Raw genomic sequence first — 23,014 nt, 5'->3', positions numbered from 1 at the left:
TCCCAGCACTTTGGGAGGCCGAGACGGGCGGATCACGAGGTCAGGAGATCGAGACCATCCTGGCTAACACGGTGAAACCCCATCTCTACTAAAAAATACAAAAATCTAGCCGGGCGAGGTGGCGGGCGCCTGTAGTCCCAGCTACTCGGGAGGCTGAGGCAGGAGAATGGCGTAAACCCGGGAGGCGGAGCTTGCAGTGAGCTGAGATCCGGCCACTGCACTCCAGCCTGGGGGCAGAGCGAGACTCCGTCTCAAAAAAAAAAAAAAAAAAAAAAGATAAATAATATTAAAATGAACACTTTTGTGTTTATAGCTTTTTTGGATCATTTTCTTAGGATATATTCCCAAAGGTGAAATTCCTGTTTCTCGCAATATGACCATAGTAATGACTCTTGATATATTGCCAGCCTATTTTCCCAAATGATCTAACCAATTTTTTGCCTCCAGCAATGTGTGAAAATGAAGCTTTACTGTACCCTGGCCTGTGATTTCTCATTTTTGTTCTATTTTTAGTGATCCTTGTATTGTTAGCATTAAAATACTAGTACCTCATAAATGTGTAGAAATTTAGAAAACAATTTTGGAATATCAGACACCTGAGTCAAGGTTCTTTCCACAAAGAGGAAGAGGAGAACTGGTTCGATGTTTAGGTTAGTCATGCCTAGAAGGATAGGAGAAAAGCTGTCCATGGTTTGTTAAACACATTAGTTGAAAAAATTTATATTTATCCCAAATTAGTGTGTGTGATGTCATCTAGCTGACCATTTATACCTCCTTAGAGCATTGCTTTGCCGTTTTATTCTGGAACAAATTGGTTCACAAAAAAAACACTACATTTATTTCTTTGCTTTCTAAGAATCTAAACTAATATAAGAGTCTTGCAACACAGTTTTCTGCTTATGAAACATTTTGGCTTCATCTTGGAGAATCATATAATTCCCTTCTCCCCTCCCCTCCCCTCCCCTCTTCTCTCCTCTCCTCTCTTTTTTCAGAGTCTCACTCTGTTGCCCAGGCTGGAGTGCAATGGCTCGATCTCAGCTCACTGCAAACTCTGCCTCCTGGGTTCAAACGACTCTCCTGCCTCAGCCTTCCGAGTAGCTGGGATTGCAGGTGCCTGCCATCACACCCAGCTAATTTTTGTATTTTTATTAGAGACAGGGGTTTCACCATGTTGGCCAGGCTAGTCTCGAACTCCTGACCTCGTGATTCACCTGCCTCAGCCTCCCAAAGTGCTGGGATTACAGGCATGAGCAACTGGGCCCAACCTGAACCACTGCAGCCAGCCCATTTTTTTCATAATTAAATAATTTAGCCCTTAGAAGAGTTAAGTCATCTACTTTCAGATGTTCTTACAAACGGAGAGCTTTGTTCTGGCATTGGTCAACCAAAGGTCTAGGTAAAATGGCTAGAACCTTCCTCTACAAGTAAGAGTGAACAGAGGCTTTGGAAAGAAATTCAGTCTGAGAGAAGAGCTGAGAAACATGGTAGAATTTTAGATTAGCATCATTTTAATAGTAATGTGCTGGGTGTGGTGCTCACATCTGTAATCCCAGTGCTTTAGGAGGAAGAGTCAGGAGCATTACTTAAGGCCAGGAGTTCAAGACTGGCCTGGTCAACATAGCAAGACCCTGTCCCTTAAAAAAAAAAAAAAAAAAAAAGCCTGGTATTGTGGCATGCAACTGTAGTTTAGCTACTTAAGAGGCTGAGGCAGAAGGATCACTTGAGCCTGGGAGTTCAAGGCTGCAGTGAGCTTTGATGGCGTACCAGCCTGGGCAACAGAGTGAGACCCTGTCTCTTAAAAAAAGTAATTTTTTATTCTACAGCACTGAAGTTTCAAAATATCTTTTCATTCACTGTCTCACCAGTGAAGTTAGTAAAATGAGAGATATGATTAACATGCAGAGAATTTAAGAGACAAACCCAAGTAAGGGCTTATGAGTGCAGGGTGGGTAAGGGTGTGCCTGTGTGGTGTGGACTGAACTGTACCTAAGGCTTTGGCTGCAAATCTTTATCTGGTTTTACTTTGCCGCAGAACGGCATTTTTAACATCTCCTCATTCATTCATACAAAAATTTATTGCCTTTCCACTATACCTGCTGTGGCACAAATTTCAGCCTTTCATGAGGGCTCAGTCTGGCACCAGAGTCAGGTTAGCAAAAAGGTGAGGGAGTGTGGTGAATGCTGGATCTCCGAGAGGGAAGGCTGTGGTTCATGCTGGTGGTGCAGGTGGCATTGGAGCCGGATCCCTAAAGGGTCCAAAGGGGTGACTCCTGTGGATTTCTTTGACTTTCACCAGTGAGGGTCAATGAGATTGTTAAGAAAGCAAAACAACACAGATGTTGTCTTGAGATAATAATGTATTCTATGGGGGCCGGAAGGGGAAGACTGCTTCTCTCTCCTACTGCGGGGTTGCTCCATGCTGCTTTCTTCCACAGACCTACTTTGTATGAAATGCTCCCGTTTTGCAGTTTTCCTTCCTTGATCCCCTTCTAACAATGGCCTCCTGAGGTTCCACATTTTCTTTTATGCCAGTTTATTCATTTTTTTCATTCATTAATCCAAAGGATATACTGAGTGCTGGAATCTAATGAGAAGGAGCACAGCTATTGAAAATTTGAAACAAGGCCGGGTGCAGTGGCTCATGCCTGTGATCACAGCACTTTCGGAGGCTGAGGCAGGTGAATCACCTGAGGTCAGGAGTTTGAGACCAGCCTGACCATGGAGAAACTCCATCTCTACTAAAAATATAAAAAATTACCTGGGCATGGTGGTACCTGCCTGTAATCCCAGCTACTCGGGAGGCTGAGGCAGGAGAATCGCTTGAACCCAGGAGGCGAAGGTTGTGGTGAGCCGAGATGGCGCCATTGCACTCAAGCCTGGGCAACAAGAACAAAACTCTATCTCAAAAAAAAAAAAAAAAGAGAGAGAAAGAAAATTTGAAGCAAAAGCCTTCTGAATTGCAAAGACCATGAGGAGGAAATAGCTTGGCGTGTTCTAGGAACAGAAATAAGGACTTTGAAGCTAGAGATGAGGGTGTATTAGAAGATGACATCAGAGAGTGGGGAGGGTCCAGACCTTGGGAGGAAGTTTAGAATTTATTCTAAGTGCAACAGGAAACCATGGGAGGATTTTAAACAGAAGACAGGATCTGATTTATCTATCATTTTAATTTTATAATTTAGGAAATTTTAAGAAAAGTGCATGCTAGCAAAGTTTGGTGTTTGATATACGGACAATTTGGATAATGGCTGTAGATTGAAGAAAGGGTAGGAAAGAGTTGCTATTTAAAGAAGGGGGTGACCCCAGGATTTAGTTCACACCCACATGTTTGCATTTTGTCTGTTCTTAGCTCAGTCCATATGACCAACTGCTAGTTTAGGACAGAAGGGATTATCAGGGATTCCCCTCTTCCCTCCAATTCTCTTAGACCCTATTTTCTTATTAAAAGATTTGCAGCATTTGGTCTCAGTCAGTGATGTCAGCAACCCAGCCAATGTGGTGAGCTGATGGCACGCTCATGAAGAAAATGAAGAGCAGCTGATTGACTTCTGAGTATTTCTACCCTAAGTCACGCCAGTCACTTCTTTATACCTTATCTTTTAATCTCTTGTCCTTCCCACTAAGTTATAGCAAGTGGGGAGAAATGTTCCCAGACCATTAAAGGAGGATAATTGGGAATCTCTCTATAGATATTTAAAGTTGAATAAGCAGCAATATTCGGCTGCCTGGCACTCAGAGGCACACCTGTAGCATCCAAAGAGCACGCTGAGTTCGAAGGAGTCAGAGAGTGGGACAGGAGGAAAGGTGTCTTCAATAAAGTGAATTCTGGCTCTTAGGAATTCTGTTGAGAATGGAAACTGTGATTTTTAGTAGCTACATTCTGATATTTGCAATCAGGTCTTCATTAATCTGCCATTTCAAGAGCTTCATTTAGTTTAAGTAAGTATTTGGAAGGTACACAATTGGAAAAGCCATGAGAGACTACATTACCTTAAATGTGTTTATTCTATTTGTTTTCTTGAGTTGCTTTCCACCTTATTACCTTTAAGCTAGTTACAATTTTTTTTTTCAACACACAGTTCGTGTGTATTTGAGAAGGTTGAACTCCCTCCCTCCTCTGTGTATTTATTCATAGTGAGGCTCCTTGGTACCCCATGCATACCTCTTTCAAAGATTTGTGGCACTTAACCACGTTCTGGGCTAGTATTCTCTCTTCCCCTTTAGACTATAAGTTTCTTAAAGAATGGGTTTATAGCTGATTGTTGCCTTCTCTTATGCCTAGCATGTTTTTTATATATTGTATATATTTGTACTTAATTTTTTTTTTTTTGGTGGAAATCGTTGTTGGAAAATCTATGATATACTTTAATGCTGCCTAAGGATGGGAGAAAATGTGAATGTTTTCTGTTGGACACAAGATAATCATTGTGCTCTCCAGTTGTTAATTTTGACTCTTGAGGTATTTGGCATGATATCTTCTTCTGCTAAATACCTCAGAGCATGCAGCTTCTAAAACACTATTTCAGTATTCCCTTTGTTGTTGTTGTTTTGAGGCAGGGTCTTGCTCCGTTGCCTAGGCTGGAATGCAATGGCACCATCATAGCTCACTGTAGCCTCAAACTCCTGGAGCCAAGCAATCCTGCCTCAGCCTCCTGAGTAGCTGAGACTATAGGAGTCTCAGCTAATTTTTGTTGTTATTGAGATGAGGTCTAGCTATGTTGCCCAGGCTGGTATCAAATTTCTGGCCTCAAACAATGCTCCTGCCTTGGCCTCCCAAAGTGCTGGGATTACAGATATGAGCCACCACAGCCAGCCTCAGTTTTCCTTTTTGAGATTATTTTGTATCTTCCCACTTGTTCTAACTGATGCTGGTCTACTGCTTGGAGGCCAAAACTTCACTTTGTATAGTTTGTCTGGGAGGGGAATTGAAGGTCTTTTCACATATCCACTACAGACTGAGCATCCTTTGTGTAAAATGCTTGGGATCAAAAATGTTTCAAAATTCAGAGTTTTTGGAATTTTGGAATATTTATGTGTCCATAATGAGATATCTTGTGAATGAGACCCAAGGGTAAACATGAAATTCATTTGTTTCAGATATACCTTGTACACCTAGCCTGAAGGTAATTTTATACAATACTTAAATAATTTAATGCACTAACATTTGTATACATTTGAACCATCAGAAAGCAAGAGTATCAGGTGTGGAATCATTTCAGCACACAATTTTCAGATTTTGGAGCATTTCAGATTTGGGATTTTCAGATTAGGGATACTCAACCTGTAGAATGCAAAATGCATAAGCTTTGTGACACGTTGTCATGTAAGAGCACTTTTAGCTCAATGGCCAAGCCTCGAGTCAGCAAGTAGCCAAATGTCTGCTGCACAGAGAAGTATGTGGTTGCTAGGTGCCTCTTCCATCAACCACAGGGACTCTTTCCCTAACTTCCTTGATATAAAATATTTTTACAGAAGCAGTCACCCTCATTCTTCACTCACTCAGCTCTGACAGCACCAGTCTCTAAGCTAGGCATGCACTTGCCTAAGAGTCTTTGCACTTTCCACTTTCTCTGCCTAGATTGCTCTTTTGCCAGATCATGGCTTGCTCCCTCACTTCCTCCCAGTCTTTTTAAAAATATCACTATCTTTTGGATGCCGTCCCTGACCACTTACACAAAATATTACCAGCCCTCATCTTCAGCCCAGCCATCTCTCTCCTGCTTATCCTGTGAGGTAGATTTTTATAATAATGAATCATGCCTCCCTGTGTCCACACTCCTATGCAGAGGGAAATGTTTGCTCTTGTGACCAAAAGATAGTGTGCATTTTTCCATTCTCTTGAATCTGCTCTGGCTTCATGACATGCTTCAAACAATAGAATGTGACACAGTGATGTGCAAACTCTAAAGCTTTGCTGTCTCACATAAGAACACTTAGACACATGTAACCATTTGTATTTAAAACACAATTAGATAAAATTTAAAATTCAGTTCCTCAGTTGTACTAGTCGTATTTCAGATACTAAATAACCGAGTGTGAGTAGCAGGTACCATACTGGAGAGCAATTAGAGACCACAGAGAAGGAAACTGAGGTACTCCAGACAATAGGCAGTGATGATTTCCAGACATGTGAGTGGGGCTGTTTTGTCCCGCCCCACCCATCCAAGCTACAGGATGACTGTAGCCTCACCAGTAATCCCAGGTGGTACCAGCCAAAGAACAGGTCAAATTGCCAACCCACAGAATCATGAAAAATAATTGTCATTGTTTTAAGCTATAAGTTTTATATAGGTTTGATATACAATCGTGATAATGGAAACACTCTTCAATTCTAATGACTGGCAGTAATTTTGAAACCATGCCCTAAGGAGTTACCTCATGGGTGAGGATGTGACAAAATGAGGAAGACGGAGTGAATCCATACCGTCCATGACAGTGAGATCAGTTCCTTATTTATCTAAAAAGGGAAAAGGATTTTTGCTATTACTAAAATAAAAACCAAAAGCAGACTGAAATACTTATTAATAGCACAGGCTTAGTTTTACATCAAAAAATTATTACCAGTAATTTGCAAAGTAGATAGTTAAAAAATACAGACCTAACTGGCATCCATTAATTATTTCAATTTAAGATGAACAGATTGGGTGACTTAGTTATATCTTGCTCTGACATATTTTGTAATATTAAATACGTAGTATTTAATTCTGAAAGCATTTATTCCTTAATTTATTATGCTCAAGCATTTATTGGGTGCTTTCTATATATGTCTAGGCGGGCACAATAGAGGATTTTAAATGATTAAGACCTGAATGTTACCATGGAAGAACTCACAATTTAATGGAGGGAACAGATGCGTGGTCAAAATATATGCACGTTAACACAGTACAAGCTGTGTTAGAGGAATAGGAAGTGCTCTAGAAACACTGAAGTGGGAGCAGCCACCTTATTATTGCCTGTACTGAACATACAGAATGAACTCTTACTTTGCAGATGCACTGGGGATAAAGACTAGAAAAGACACAAATTAGGCCAGGTGCAGTGGCTCACGTCTGTAATCCCAGCACTTTGGGAGGCCAAGTTGGGTGGATTGCCTGAGCTCAGGAGTTCAAAACCACCCTGGGCAACATGGTGAAACCCTGTCTCTACTGAAATACAAAAAAAATTGGCCAGGCATGGTGGCACACACATGTAATCCAAGCTACTTGGGAGGCTGAGGCCACAGAATTGCTTGAGCCTGGGAGGCAGAGGTTACAGTGAGCCAAGATCATGGCACTGCATTCCAGCTTGTGTGACAGAGTGAGACTCCATCTCAAAAAAAAAAAGAAAAAAAGAAAAAAGAAACAAATTACCTAGAGAATTGTTTTGGGCAAAAAACAGAATTATTGTTTTATTTTAACAATAACCTTATTGAGATAGTATTCCAATATCATAATATTTACCCATTTAAAGTGTGCAATTCGGGGGCTTTTAGTATTTTCAGAGAATTGTGCACCATCATTGCTATCTAGATTCATACCTTTTTTTTTTTTTTTTTTTTGAGACAGAGTCTCGTTCTGTCCCCCAGACTGGAGTGTAGTGGCACAATCTCAGCTCACTGCAACCTCCGCCTCCTGGGTTCAAGCAATTCTCCTACCTCAGCCTCCCGAGTAGCTGGGACTACAGGCTCCCGCAACCACACCCGGCTAATTTTTATATTTTTAGTAGAGATGGGGTTTCACCATATTGGCCAGGCTGGTCTTGAACTCCTGACCATGTGATCCTCCTGCTTCAGCCTCCCAAAGTGCTGGGATTGCAGGCATGAGCCACTGCACCTGGCCCATAACTTGTTTATATTCCAAAAAGAACATCCATACCAATAAGCAGTCATTTCTATCCCTCCCCTCCCTCTCCAAGTTCCCCAGTCTTAAGCAACCGGCAGTCTACTTTCTGCCTCTATAGACTTGCCTGTTTGGGACATTGCATGATAGTGGAATCTTACACTATGCCTTTTCATGTTTAGCTTCTTTCACTGAGCATGTTTTTAAAATTCTTCCATGTTATAGCATATATCAGTATTTCATCCATTTTTATTAATGAATAAGATGTCATTCATTGTGTTATCGATATATCACATTTTGTTTATTCATTCAGCAGTTGATGGATATTTGGGTTGTCTCCATCTTTTGGCTGTTATGAATAAGGCTACTATAAACATTCATGTAAGAATGTTTATGTGGGCATATGTTTTACTTTTTCTTCAGTGTATACCTATGTGTAGAATTTCTGGGTCATGTTGACAATTCTGTGTTTAACATTTTGAGGACATGCCAAACTGATTTCCAGAGTGGCTGTGATATGGGTTGGCTCTGTGTTCCCACCCAAATCTCACCTTGAATAGTAGTAATCCCCACATGTCATGGGAGGGACCCAGTGGGAGGTAATTAAATCATGGGGGCAGGTTTTTCCCTTGCTGTTTTTGTGATAGGGAATAAGTCTCACAAGATCTGATGGTTTTATAAAGGCGAGTTCCCCAGCACGTGCTCTCTTGCCTCCCACCATGTAAGACGTCCCTTTGCTCTTCCTTCATCTTTTGCCATGATTGTGAGGACTCCCCAGCCATGTGGAACTGTGAGTCCGTTAAACCTCCTTCCTTTATAAATTACCCAGTCTCGGGTATGCTTTTATTAGCAGCATGAGAATGGACTAATACTGGCTGCAATTTTACCATTCCACCAACAAGCATCAAAGTTCCTGTTTCTTCACATCCTCACCAAAAGTTGTTATTATCTGGAACAGAACTGTTTTGAATGAAAATATAAACTCATTAAAACAGAAAAATTCTAATTAGATGTTATATGCATTTAAGGTGGCCCATATATCAGTCACATGATATTAGGACTTAAAGCTGAATGCCACTTTGTAGCTCTGTGTACAAAGCACCTCGCTGGAGTCTAATGATCTTATCATTAGTGTTCACCAGGTGGTTGGGAAATGCAGGTTTTCTTTCATGTCTAATTGAGAGAGGTAAAGGTTGAAATGATTATATGTGTAAAGCTGTTGAAAGTTAAATCTATGTCTGACATACAATTAAATATAATTGAAGTAGGACAAATTGAATAACAAAATTAAGTTTACAAAATAGGATATGAATGAAAATTATTACATGTATGCTGCTTGGTAGGATATTTGGGTGGTGCATTGGCATGAGGGCTAGAACCCCGTGTTTGTACTTACCATGGTTCCCACCTGCCCAGGCTTGCCTCCTGTACTTCCCTACATTGGTATATGAAAGGAGTTCACGAGACATTCTCCAGCCAGCACCCTGCACAGAGAGGATTTCTTTCTTTTTTTTTTTCTTTTTTTCTTTTTTTTTTTCTGAAGCACTTGAGTTTAGTGTGGTTAGGAAGGAAAATAGAATCTGACTCAGACTTGCTTTTAATGAATCCAGGAGACCTGACAATGATATATTATAAAAAACAAAAATAAAAATCTGACAATACCCCCCAACTTGTCAGCGGCTTTCCATAGCCCATGATTGGGTTGAGTGAGTCTCAGTGCATAAGTCTCAGTGCATTGCAGTGGTCTCTGTGGCCTGACCTCTGCCCACACCTTCAGCTTGAACTGCTGCCACTCTCTGAGTACTGAAATGTTTGTAGTTCCCTGAGGGCACATACTGTGACACTCCTGCATTCTCTGCTAGTGTTTAGTTTCCTTTGCTGGGAGTACCTTCCTCTCTCTGCAAGACTCAATTTAGGCACCACCTCCCCCAGGAAGCATTACAGATCCCCCAAGGCTCTACTAGGTCCCAGACATGGCATTAATCTGGGTGCGTTGTTTACCATGCTGAACAAAAATGGAAAAGGTCTCTGGTCTAGTGGAGATTATATTTTACCTAAGAGAGAAACTGAACAAGAAATATAGAAATGTCACCTACCTTGCACAGTAGAAGGTGACAGGTCTAGGAAATACAAAGATAGCTAAGCAGAATAATGAGAATGGGAAATGTAGGAGATGGGAAAGGTGGAATGCTACATTCAATAAGGTAGGTGGATGGGCCTCACCTTCTAGACGGCCTTAAAAAGGATGAGGGAATCTGTGATGTGGCTAAATCTCGGGAAAGAGCTTTCCAGGCAGAGCAGACAGCCAGCCAAAGAGATAACTCTATTGTCAGAGTCTCCATGTTAAACTAATAAAATTCCATCCATAAAGGAAGTTGATAGGTTGGTTTTCCAAAGTATCCTTTCTATAGACCAATATATACGTATTTCCATTTCAATTTTTGAAATCTAAAATGAAGTTCAAAGACAAATCTCTCCTTTGCCCTCTTCCCTCCCCACACTCCTACACAGTGCACATTTTGTGGACTATTAATAGTCTAGAATTCCTAGTCAGAAATTACTGTACACCTAAGTTGCGTGGATCATATTGTCTTCTTTCTCCAACACAAGATCTGGATTTGCCTGTCAAATATATGCCCATAGTAGTTTTGTATTTCCTGAGGGCCAGTTCTGCCTCTGCTCTTCCTTCTCTGAGTCATTTACCTTTATGTCCTGTCTTCTCTCAGTTTTTAATTTCTTTCCACATAATTGTCTATTGGTGTTTTCTGGTTGATCTTTTGTGCTAAATTCTAATTACCATTGTGTGAATTCTTCTTCCTATTTGATAAACAAGAGTGAAGAGGTGTTCTAAGGTCTCCACCTTCTCTTCCGTGGCTTGCATTAAATCCGTACATTCCTGAGACTTCCCCTTCCCCAGGAAGAAATCTAGCACAGCCCTTGCACAGTGTTTTAAGAATCTTTACTACTCCTGGGCCGGGCTCGGTGGCTCTTGCCTGTAATCCCAGCACTTGGGAGGCCAAGGCAGGCAGATCATGAGGTCAGGAGATCGAGGCCATCCTGGTGAACATGGTGAAATGCAATCTCTACTAAAAATACAAAAAATTAGCCAGGCGTGCTGGTGGACGCCTGTAGTCCCAGCTACTCAGGAGGCTGAGGCAGGAGAATGGCATGAACCCGGAAGGTGGAGGCAGAGATTGCAGCCAGCCTAGATTGTACCACTGCACTCCAGCCTGGGTGACAGAGCAAGACTCTGTCTCAAAAAAAAAAAAAAAAAAAACCTATTCCTAGATGGGTGTGGTGGCTTACACCTGTAATCCCAGCACTTGGGAGGCCAAGGCAGGTGGATCACCTGAGGTTGGAAGTTTGAGACCAACCTGGCCAACCATGGACAACATGGTGTAAAACCCCATCTCTATTAAAAATACAAAAATTAGCTGGACGCAGGGATGGGCACCTGTAATCCCAGCTACTTGGGAGGCTGAAGCAGGAGAATCACTTGAACCTGAGGTTGCAAATGAGCAGAGATTGCACCACTGCACTCCAGCCTGGGTGACAGAGTGAGACTCCATCTCAAAAAAAAAAAAAAAAAGGAATGTTTACTGCTCCCATATTTACTGATTAGATTTGGGTTTGGGAGATATCTTGACCACTAAAATTTAAAAAAATTTTTTTGCTATATTACCTACTATTTTTCACAATTTTTAAGTAGCATGATTTTTCATGTCATTATTATATATTTTTAGGTGATTTTGGAAGTAAATGCTAGGAATATTTTTATTCCTCTAGAGCTTCATGCTCTAACAACATAATAATCTAAGTTAAAGAACTGGCTCAAGAGTTGTAAATGTGTATGTTTTTGTATTAAAAATCTTTTTTTTTCCATTTCTCTTGTGTCTCTTTTTATTTCCGTATATTAAAGCTTTAAGTGCCAGATGTATATAATCTTTTTTTTTTTTTAATTTCCTGAATGTCACATCCTGCAACTTCTTCACAAGCTGTGTTTGTTAAACAGGAGATGATGGAAGGTTTGTTATCCCCGCCCGCCCCCGCCCCCACCCCCCAACCCCCGCCCCCCACCAACCAACATAGTCATTTAATGCTCATCAGTGGTAATTGCTCTGCGAATTTAGTTGATTTGTGCTTACCTTGCTGTCAGTGTTTGGTTTTACGGAATCTAGGAAAGACATATAAATGTACCGTTGCATTTTAGAGAAAGTTTTATTTTATCCTATATCCTGTGTTACATCACTATATCTTAATTGTGGATTTTTTGGTTCACTTTTCTCCTTTATTTTAAATTTTTTATCGAAGTAATAATTGTGTAGTTTAAAAGTCCAATAATATTGACAATGCTTACACACAAAAAATAGTATTTATGCTACTCCATCTCTCACTACTTCTTAAAGGCTATCATATATATTTCCTAAAGGCTATCATGAGATTTTCTGGATATAGAAAATGTAGCCCATTAGTTTCTGTCAACTTCATTACCATTGGTTTTTGTATGTGTATGTGTTGCTTAGATCCATATTTTACATAAGATGATTATTCTGGTATTTCTAGATTTTTTCATTCTTACCTTTTATTGACAACGGAAGAAAAGATCTAGCCTGCAAATACTATAACATCCCAACATAGTGATGTCAAATACTACTAAAAATTTAGTTGTCTTCCAATGGAAATATTTTATTCATTCTAAAATATAATGAAAGTTCAGTATTTTAGAAAATAAAAGTCTGACTTTTCATAATAGGTTGCCAGGAAACTACACTGAAAGCAAAATATTAGAGCCAGTAGGTGGTTATGTGTTTAATTTTAAGAGGATAACAATATTAACAAATTCCATTTGGCAACAGCATTAAAATTGCACCTGAGAAAATCTTCATTTACTCTTATCTTGCAGCAGTCACTGAAGGAGTTTTGTTGTTTTTATAGGTGCAGGGGTGAAAGTTTAGCTCCACTTCAAAGAACAAAGGTGCTAAAGAGAAACTATTCTGAGAATCATAGATTTGCATGAAAAATCTCACAAAAGAAAAATAGTAATTGCCTCAGCATGAGAGATGGAACATATTTTAAGATAATTGGAGATTGTTTTGGATGTGCTCTCATTGGTTTAGTTTTGATTTCATGTATGTACTTTGTTTCTATCTCAATTTTTTTTTTTTCTTAATGGATTCTAAATAATGTAAAACCCATCAGAGGATCTTATTGCTACTTGTGAAGTTACCTTTCTCTGTATCATTGGATGTAATTTTTTTGTCAGTCAGTCTTACAAGAAAAAAGTATCTTAGCAAAGGCTATTATATTTTATCAATCTGACATTTGTGAAAAGCCTAAAAGTACATTTTGCACAAATTCAAATATACTGTAACAATTTCCCTTAGGTGAAAATTTTAAAGCTGTTTCTTTTTTTGTACAGTTAAGTTTTACAGAAATTATCTTTTTTCCTTTGTATTTTTCTTCATTCATATCCATAAAATTTACATTTTGGCTTCTAACTTAGCTGAAATGCTTGCTATTAGTCATTTTCTTGCTAAGTGTGGTCAGAAGTGGTATAGTTGACGATGTCCCTTATTACACGTGACGTGATGTGACGTGTAATTTGGTGAACACGTGAGGTTACAAACTCAACTTTTGCTTCTCTTTTGAAAGGCCCTGAGACGGGAGTTAAAGGAGAAAGAATATTCCGTCCTGAATGCTGTCGACCAGGCCCGAGTTTTCTTGGCTGATCAGCCAATTGAGGCCCCTGAAGAACCAAGAAGAAACCTACAATCAAAAACAGGTGAGACTGATTTCTCCACTACATCATAAAAACACATGCTAGGAGAACAAAAGACCCAAAATCAAGTAGAAAATTTCCTTATAGCATTTTAGTATCTAATATTTAAATCTTTTCTTCTAAGTGTTACTTTATTGAAATATGTCATTAATTAACAGATATCTAGATTCTTAAATTAAGAAAATAAAATTTTTGTATACCTCTATATCAATTTTAAAGGAAATTAACTGCAGAAAAAATGGATTGATCTAAAAAGTGTACTATAACTATAAGAATAATTTCGGTAAGAAATAAAAATTTGTATTTCTTATAAACCAGTTACATGATAAATAATTGCAAATAGTAGTAGGAAGTTATTAAAATATAAAAGTAAATATATAAAATATTTCAAGGTCTATAAGTAAGATTACTTTTGATAATGACACACCAAAGTCCTTTCTTGTACAAGCAGATATTTCTTTAATTTTAAAATAACACAGTGTAGTGTTTATTTACTTTGGCTTAAAATTTAAATGATAACTACCTTACTAGCAAATTTACTAGCAAAAAAAAAAAAATTCTTATATTTAATCATGCTATGTGATAATAATTGCAAGTAGAAGAAATTTATTAAAATATAATAGTAAATATATAAAATATTTAAATATCTATATGTAAGATTACTTTTAAAAATGAGACACCTAAATACTTTTCTTTACAAGCAGACAACAGCATTTGTTTAATTTAAAAATAACCTGTAACATTTATGTACTTTAGCTTAAAATTGAAACAGTAACTACCCTACTAACAAATAGCAATATATCATATAGTAAACTTAAGAGAAAATGTGTAATGAATTCTGGGTCCATTAAATATCTGTATTGTGGTTTTTCACTGCTGACAATAAAATCATTCTGATGCATTTTTTAAAATAAACATGCCATTCAAAATCATTTTCCATCATTCACTTCACATAGTAACAGCAAACCTGAAAGATTGCCTCTTACTGTGTAAATCATAAATATTTATTACTTGTAAGGGAAGCATAGTTGGAAAATGCTTTCTTTGACTATAACTGGATCGGACATATGGACAGGTAGCCATTTTCCTACTGAATCGTACTCAAGGAACCTTCTTCAGTCCGAATACATTTCCCATCAAGACCATAATCTTTTTGACTCTCTGAAACTAATTGTATATATATGTGTGTATGTACACACACACGCACACATACACAGAGCACACGTAACTTGTCTGGCATTTCTTTTTATTTTCTGCTGGTGGTATCACCATCTTTCCAGTTAGCCTCCTAGAAAGCTAAGTCATTGTTGAGTCTTCCACTTTTCACCAAATCCAGTGGTCTACAAATCACTCATAATTATTATTTCTTTTCTTTTTCTTTTTTTTTTTGAGACAGTCTCACTCTGTCACCTAGACTGGAGTGTAGTGGCGCGATCTCGGGTCACTGCAACCTCTGCCTCCTAGGTTTAAGTGATTCTCATACCTCAGTCCCCCACATAGCTGGGACTACAGGCATCTGCCACCACGCCCAGCTAGTTTGCATATTTTTAGTAGAGATGAGGTTTCGCCATGTTGGCAAGGCTGGTCTCGAACTCCTGGCCTCAAGTGATCTGCCTGCCTCATCCTCCCAAAGTGCTGGGATTACAGACGTAAGCCACTGCGCTCAGCCTTTCATTTGTTATTTCTATCTTTGAAGAAGAATTATTCCTTCAGAGTACTGTTTTTTTTACACACACACATATATATATATAATGTATACACACACATGTGCATATACACACAACATACTCATGTGCACACACATACTGCCATTAATTCCATAATTCCACATTCTCAGCCTTCTGTGTGTAGACTTGGAATAGTTTTAGGCAGAATCTGTTGCTACTTTTGGTAGCATCAGTCCCATTGCATTGTTCTATCATCTGTGTGCAGCACATAGTATTTGCCCATATATTCTCCCTTGTCCACTTAGTCTACTACTGATAAGTAAATCTTATCATATAATCATATTCATGTTTCTCCCCTGATTATACATCTTTCTTGACTTTCCATTACATACTAAAAAAAAATCTTGGCCTCCAGCATGACATATTTTATTTTATTTTATTTCATTTTATGTATTATTTTGAGATAGGTTTTGCACTGTTGTCCAGGCTGGAATGTAGTGGTGAAATCATGGCCTACTGCACGTCAGTGTCCCAGGATCAAGTGATTCTCCCACTTCAGCTTACTGAGTAGCTGAGACTACAGGCTATGTTTTTAAAAAGTTTTTGTAGAGATGGAATCTCATTGTATTGTCTATGTTGGTCATGAACTCCTGGGCTCAAGCCATCTTCCCATTTTGGTCTCCAAAAGGGCTGAGATTACAGCCATGAGCCACCGTGCCCAGCCTAGCATAATATTTATTTTAAAAATCTTTGTAGACTGCGCACGATGGCTCATGCCTTTAATCACAGCACTTTGGGAGGCCGAGGCTGGTGGATCACTAGGTCAGGAGATGGAGACCAGCCTGGCCAACATGGTGAAACCCTGTCTCTACTAAAATACAAAAAATTAGCCAAGCTTGGTGGTGCATGCCTGTAGTCCCAGCTACTCAGGAGGTTCAAGCGGGAATCGCTTGAACCCAGGAGGCAGAGATTGCAGTGAGCCGAGATAACACCCCAGCCTGGTGACAGAGCCAAACTCTGTCTCAAAAAAACAAAAACAAAAACAAAAGAACTTTGTAATTGAAGCCCTCCTGATTTTTCAACAATTTTTTTACTACCATTTTTATAGTTCCATAACCAATCTATACTATCTACTTCCTTGAATGATTTTGGAACTGTCTTGTCATGGATGTGCTACCTTCTTTTCTTTCATCTTTTGAAGTTCTTTCAAAAGAACATTTTAAGGCTTGCTTATGTCCTTCATATACAATATTAGAATGGTTAAGAGCCTTAGAGATGAACTAGTCCAAGGCTACTCAATATATGAGAAAACTGAGGTCCATCAAGGAAAAATGAACTGCTCAGGTCTCAGCCCAGTCCTGTTGGATATCTAACATATGCAGCTTTTATTTGTATTGATTTTCAGATGTTAACATTTTCTTACTTGCCCTAAGTTCAGGAATCCAGTTTTGATCATTTTACAACCTATGCAATGCCTGTGTGTATCAGGTACTCAATAAAAGTTTCATGAAGGGTACATGACTGCCTGAGTAAATAAGAGGTATAAAGAAATTCATTTATTTATTATTCTGACTTTATATACAACCTATTACAAGAACATTTTTATGAGCTAGATGTTTAACAATGATTCCTTTCTCCCCTACTCTCCCCACCACCATCACCATATTTAACAAGGAAAATGAGCCCAGATGTCTCATGTACCCCATAAATATATGTATACTTATTGTGTACTCACAAAAATTTTACAAAAAGGAAACAAGCCCAAACTGTAGAGAATTCTTTGAAAGAGTTGAACTCATCAGTACTTACTTTTCCCCACAATCTTGAGTCTATAAAGAATAACTGTAGATGGGAGAAACTGATATTATCAGCAGTAGAGTAATTGGATTATTGGTTTTTAAGACAATATGGAAATAAACCCCAACTTTTCTAGAATAAGCGCTCAATGTTTACGAAATTCCTTTCCTATATCTATCAAGAAACACCTGCCCCCTCCTGCCACCCTGAGTCCATTCTTCCTGCAGTCTTTGCATCTTACCTCATGCCCCTCCATCTTCTGGGTTGCTCAGGCTAAAATCCATTGGGCCGCTATTGGCTCCTTTGTCCTTTTGTCACCCAAATCCATTTTGTCAGCAAGTCCTGTCATCACTACATTCAAAATGTACCTAGAATATGATCCGTTATCACCACGTCTACTATGCGCTCCTGGTCTATGCCCCTACTACCCCTTGGATGATTGCAGGTTCCTTCAACTCATCTCCCTGGTCTGACTTTGCTCCCTTATTAGACATTTCCAACACAACAGCCATAAGGAGCATTTGAATATATAAGTCATATCATGTGACTCAGAGAAGTCAGATTCTTATAATGGCTCACAGATTCTATGCCAGGGGATGCCGTGTTATGTTTCTGACCTGGTCTCTTATTATGGTCCCTTTCATTCCACTCCCTGTAGGTGTAAGCTCCATGAAGACAGAGGGTTATTTTTTTTTTTTTCCACTGCTGTGTTTTGTAATATTTAGAATACTATCTGGCACATGGTAGGTGCTTATTACATAGTGTTTGAATGAATACATACATAAGCTGAGTACTGTCCAAGATGGATAAAGAAGTATAAGATGTGTTCCTGAGGTTTCAATTTAGTGGGAGATCAAAACTAGCACAGAGGGTGAGAAAGCAAGCCATGTAAAAGTGTCCATACTCATGCACTCAGTTGTGTCCTGAGGATTCTAAGTGGTGTGGGCATTCCGGGAGAGAAGGACTCTGAGGGTCAGAGTAGAGAGGTTGATTCCTGAGCTAGTCTTAGGCGTATGGACAGGTAGGAAGTGATTAAGTTCGAGAAAGACAGATGGCCATACTAGGGGACAGGATCCTTAGCAGAACAGCTCAGCCATAAGGAATATGCAGCTGTATTTTGGGGAGTCAGTAGACAGCCTGGCCTGGTTGCCTGTACGGCAGATGGGGATGAGATGCTTGTATGTGCTGAATGGTTCAGACTACAGAGGACCTGGAAAGTCAGACAGAACACTGTAACTTCATACAACAAGAAAGAAGGTGCTAGTACAGTTTTGTTTTTTTAAGCTTGGGGAAAAAAATAAGTTCACTTGTCTCATCTTATCCAATTTAAAATCTACCTTCAGTTGGCTTTTCTTGTCTCCTTGCTTCCCTAGTACATTGCAAAGTTTATAAAAAGCTACTTTAAAGCAGTACAAACTATTACATCACTAAAACTCCACAGTATTCTAGACTGTCCTCAGTGGTCAGTCATTTAAGGGTTAAAACAATATTGTATAATTTTAAAAAAAGTTTCATGAACATTCTAGTCATGGATCATAGTGTTGGTGAGGAAGTCTGTACATTTGGACATTCATGTTTCAAATCCCTAATAAAATGTCTAGAAAGATACACAGAAAAAAAAAAAAAAAGATACCAGCTTTTGTGTTCTTATTTTACTGCGACATTCAGGATGTTTTAAGCCTCATGTTTGGGGGGCAAGAAAAAAAAAGTCATGTCAATTTAACTTTATGTTCTTTTTTTGTTTATTTGTTTATGATTAGCAATTTTCATACTGCCTCCTTTCCTGATATTATTTTCTATAACACTGGCTGATTTTACCTGTTGTTAAAAATAAGTCAAAGAAAACTATCCATAATAGCTTTTATAGTTTCGTTGTTTACTATGACTTATGTACATCTGCTATTAGAAGCAGCAAGCATTTGAACATTAGTTATCCTGTTTGATGCCGAAGTACTCAATGTTGGAGAGATTAGATCTGGAAGAAATCAAGTGATTTTTTTTTGGTTCTATTCAATAAGCATTTTGTGAGTATGTGATGTGTACCATGCTATAAGGACATACTAAGATGGAGTCACCTCTTTTCTTTTAAGTAACTATTCTAGAAAACACTTTCCTCCATGATTTTTATCTCCAATGCCTTTTTTCTTCCAACTCCTTTAAAATTTTTTTCTATTATTAATTATCTTATAGTGTTGTATGTATTTTTAAGTATTTGAAAATCACTATTAATTGACCATTCCACATTAGTTTCCTCCATACCAATCTTATGCCAGGCCTATTTCAATATATTCTTAATTGGCATTTCTCCATTAACATAAATCCTAAAATGATAAACCTAAAGCACAAACCTGGCATGAGGTTTCCTGGGGATAAAAACTGTCTGTAGTGCATGCCATGGGGTCTGAGCTCCTCCACCTGGCACAGAAGACTGCACAGCATTTTGGCCTCAGCTTTTCCATCCAGCCCCACCTTGTGCCTCTCTTCACTCCACTCTTGAGGTTCATTGGAAGCCAGGCTCCTCACGACGTTCTGCAGGTAGTGGTCTTCCTTGCCTCTGCCCCATTGCCCATCCCGATCTTCTGCCTGTAGGTCCTCTGACCTGATTTCCAACACTTGCCTCATTTGCCCGCGCAGCTGCTGGTCATCCTGCCGGCTCTACTGGGGCTTTGTGTCTTCCTGGACGCTTTCCCTTGCCGAGCTCTCTGCCATGATTCCCTGGCACCCTGTTGTCTCTCTCACTGTGTTTTCCAATGTCTGTGTCTGAAGCTCAGCCCTTCCCTCTTTTTTTAGTAACTACCCTCATTGATGCAGAATCTGAAAGAGTGTAAAAAAATGATCTGAGCAGCCAGGATAGAGATTGTATGGAAAACGTAGTGCAGATCCTTTTCTTAGATCATGGGAAAGAAGCCACTGAAGTACTTCTCAGAGGTATTAACTTCTACTGTAGACACTGGTATGAACTTGATGTCCGGTGGGTGATAGGTAAGTAGCAAAATGAAGTGACAGGGCAGGGACAAAGATTAATGGTGAGAAATGACTCTAGCAGTCTGACAGCAATAAGGAGAAAGAAATGATAAAAAGATATGCAAGAATCCTAAAATGAAACAAAACCAGGTAGTCTTTGGAACTTTCAACAGTAAAAGAAAACTGAAGCTGTGGATTATGGTGTGCGTATTTCTGAAGACAGAATATAAATCAGTTAAGGCATAGGAACTTATATTATATTTTAGTAAATTTTCTTCCAAAATGGTAACCATAGAAAAATAGGGCTAAATGGGTAAAATGTAGCTCTTTGGAAAACTCAACTACTCAGATTTCTGCTTATAAATGGCTACTACGTAAATATGATTTTTAGCTGAACTAAAATTATCTGAATCCGTGTAGAAATTTTGCCAAGTTCACAATTTTGTCAGTAGTCCCTGACTTTTGTTTGAGCAATATGGAAATACTTAATTTCATTTAATTTGTATGATGTCAATATATACTTTTTCCTTTTAATGCAATTGAACTGTTTTTCATTTGATTTTAATCCCTAGTTTGCATGTGTTAGAAAGTATCACAGTACAGCAGTCTCTCATCCTTTGCATTGTTCTTTGTACTTATCAAGCCACTTTCATATTCATTCTCCTATCTATCCCAATGAATTGAGCTGATCATACAGTATGATTTAAAAAAAATAAATAAAAACACAAAGGTCAAGAAGGTATTATGGTGCTGACCAAAGTCATCCAGCTAATGAAAGGTAAATGCAAGAATAGATCCCTAAGCATCTATGACAATGACTTCCTTAACCTCTGGATCTTGGCTGGCTTTTGACTCATCCCTTCAATTCTATCTCCTCTGTCTGTGTTCACTGATAGCCATCTAGCCCCTAACTTCCTAACTTCTCCTTGATCTCAATGTCTAGAGCCTCTTAACCTTGCATCCATGTTTTCTGGTCTCTCCCTTGTGTTGCCAACCTCCCCTGGCTGTTCTCAGTCCCAGATCAGAATTCCTGTGTGAACCACACTGCTGCACAATGAAGCTGTGCAAGACAACAGCCTTCACCCACCCCTACCCCCAGACCTCCAGAGGGAATCAGGGAATATTTACGCCTTCTCTTCTGTTCATTACCTTCAGTTCAGTTTAAAAGTCAGATATGCACAGGGGAGTTGGTGGGTGCCTTCTGTCGGTCTTCCTCTCTCCACACCAGATACAGATGCAGGCAGGCAGGTAGGCATGCACATGCACAGGCACCCACGACCAAACATATTTTATGATTTAAAGCTAAGGTATCAATCACTAAATAAAACTGCTAACAATTTTATAGGCTATTTCACCTCTAAATGTGTGTAGAAAATTATGCAATTCATTGTATGCATATGTATGGAGAAAACACCTGTCCTCTGCTTTTGATATTTTTAGATTAAAAAAGAGATTGCATTATTTTGTTCATCAGTTTCCTCAGGAATCGTCTTTAAAAATTATTACAGTTAAAACATTACTGTTACTACAACTGCTATTTTATTTAAGCTGCCATTTCTGTTTCAGTCTGGAGCAGTCAATTTTGCTTAATTTAAATATTTTATTAATAATCATAGAAAAACCCAGTTATTACTTAATTTAGTATACTTGTGCATGTATAGTTGAGTATAGTGGGTATAGTTGTGTATGTGTGTATATGCATATGCATATACAACTTTATATAGTTGTGTATGAATGTATATGTGATGAATAGTTAATAATAATTTTTCAGATAAAAAGTACGTACGGGTTAAAGTTTTCCTCTTTGGTCCTTTGACAGATGGCTGTGTCTATTTAGTAGTATTTAATATTTAACTCAGGGCATACTGTTTAATTTTTAAATATTTCCTGATATTTTAGAAAACCAACTATTAAGAGTATTTTTCTTCTCTGTAAAATCTCACATATTTTGTGGTCTAACAAAGAATTGATAAGTGACATGTTCAGTCTATTATGTCAGTCCACTTTATGCCAGTATTAGCAAACTTTTGCAAATACAATTTCATAGTTATTAAATGAGTGAAGATTTGAAATTATATAGTTTAGTAGAAGTTACTTTTATATTCTCCATATAACTTAAGGTTACAACATTATTTTCTTGTATGTAATAAAATGAGTAGAAATTACACATTAGTTAATACAAGTAATTGGGCTAGTAAAACTAATGGGTGTTTTCTCCCAGGGCTTTTGTTTTCCTCATAACAACTTTATTAATTGGAGCCTCACTCATTGTAAATGACAGACACACAGCTTCCTTAAGTGTAGGCATGAAGGGGAAGGCATCGGCCTCCATAACCGAACCATGGTAGAGACATAGCTGACCACAGGGACTGGAATACCACCCAGAAGGCTTTTCTCCATGTCTTCCTTTCTGCTTCTCTGTACCGATTTTGATTTTCTTAGCTTTTCTATAACGGTATAGCTCACAACCTCATACCAGGAAGGGCTCACCCTTCTTTAGATCCAGAATATTCCAGGAGAGGGCTCTGGTTGACTCGGCTTGAGTAACATGGGACTCAGGGTCTGCTAGGATTGGCAGACCCTCTTCATAATATTATGCTAAATGGAGGAAGTATCCAATCCCATAAAAGAAGGGGGAAGTGAAAAATGGTGGTAAATGCAGACATTCCCAACAAGCCAGCATTTCACGGGTGCTGACCATGTGCCACACACTGTGCCAGGAAACTTACCTGCCTTGTTTAATTGCATTCTCATAATAACTTCTTGAGGGTGAATACTTACCACCCATTCTACAGATGAGGAAATTGAGAGTCTGAGAGGCTTAGAGGCATACTGTCTTCTATGTGACAGAGCCAAAATATGAACTAAGGCTTATGTCACAAAACTTGATACTCTTAAAACTGCCATAGTGTACTATCTTAAACTACTTCAATAATAGTTAGTATTTGTAGATATTCAGTAGAAACAACATTTTATTTTCTATATTCTTC

The 23,014-nt window shown here is 38.7% G+C and overlaps 1 protein-coding gene across 11 annotated transcripts in view; it reads left to right on the top strand.

Annotated features, from left to right (window-relative positions):
- UTRN (utrophin) overlaps positions 1-23,014 on the top strand; it is a 596,706-nt gene that overhangs the window by 453,133 nt on the left and 120,559 nt on the right. For all 11 annotated transcript variants that reach the window (XM_033235159.1, XM_033235162.1, XM_033235163.1 and 8 more), the window contains one exon: positions 13,470-13,599. In XM_033235159.1, coding sequence (XP_033091050.1) covers positions 13,470-13,599 — 130 coding nt within the window. The remainder of the gene's footprint in view (positions 1-13,469; positions 13,600-23,014) is intronic.

The sequence above is a fragment of the Trachypithecus francoisi genome, unplaced genomic scaffold, assembly GCF_009764315.1.
Source record: "Trachypithecus francoisi isolate TF-2019V2 unplaced genomic scaffold, Tfra_2.0 Lachesis_group15, whole genome shotgun sequence".
Taxonomy (NCBI): Eukaryota; Metazoa; Chordata; class Mammalia; order Primates; family Cercopithecidae; genus Trachypithecus; species Trachypithecus francoisi.
Note: the sequence above shows the minus strand (reverse complement) of the source record. Positions and strands in the feature narration are given on the sequence as shown.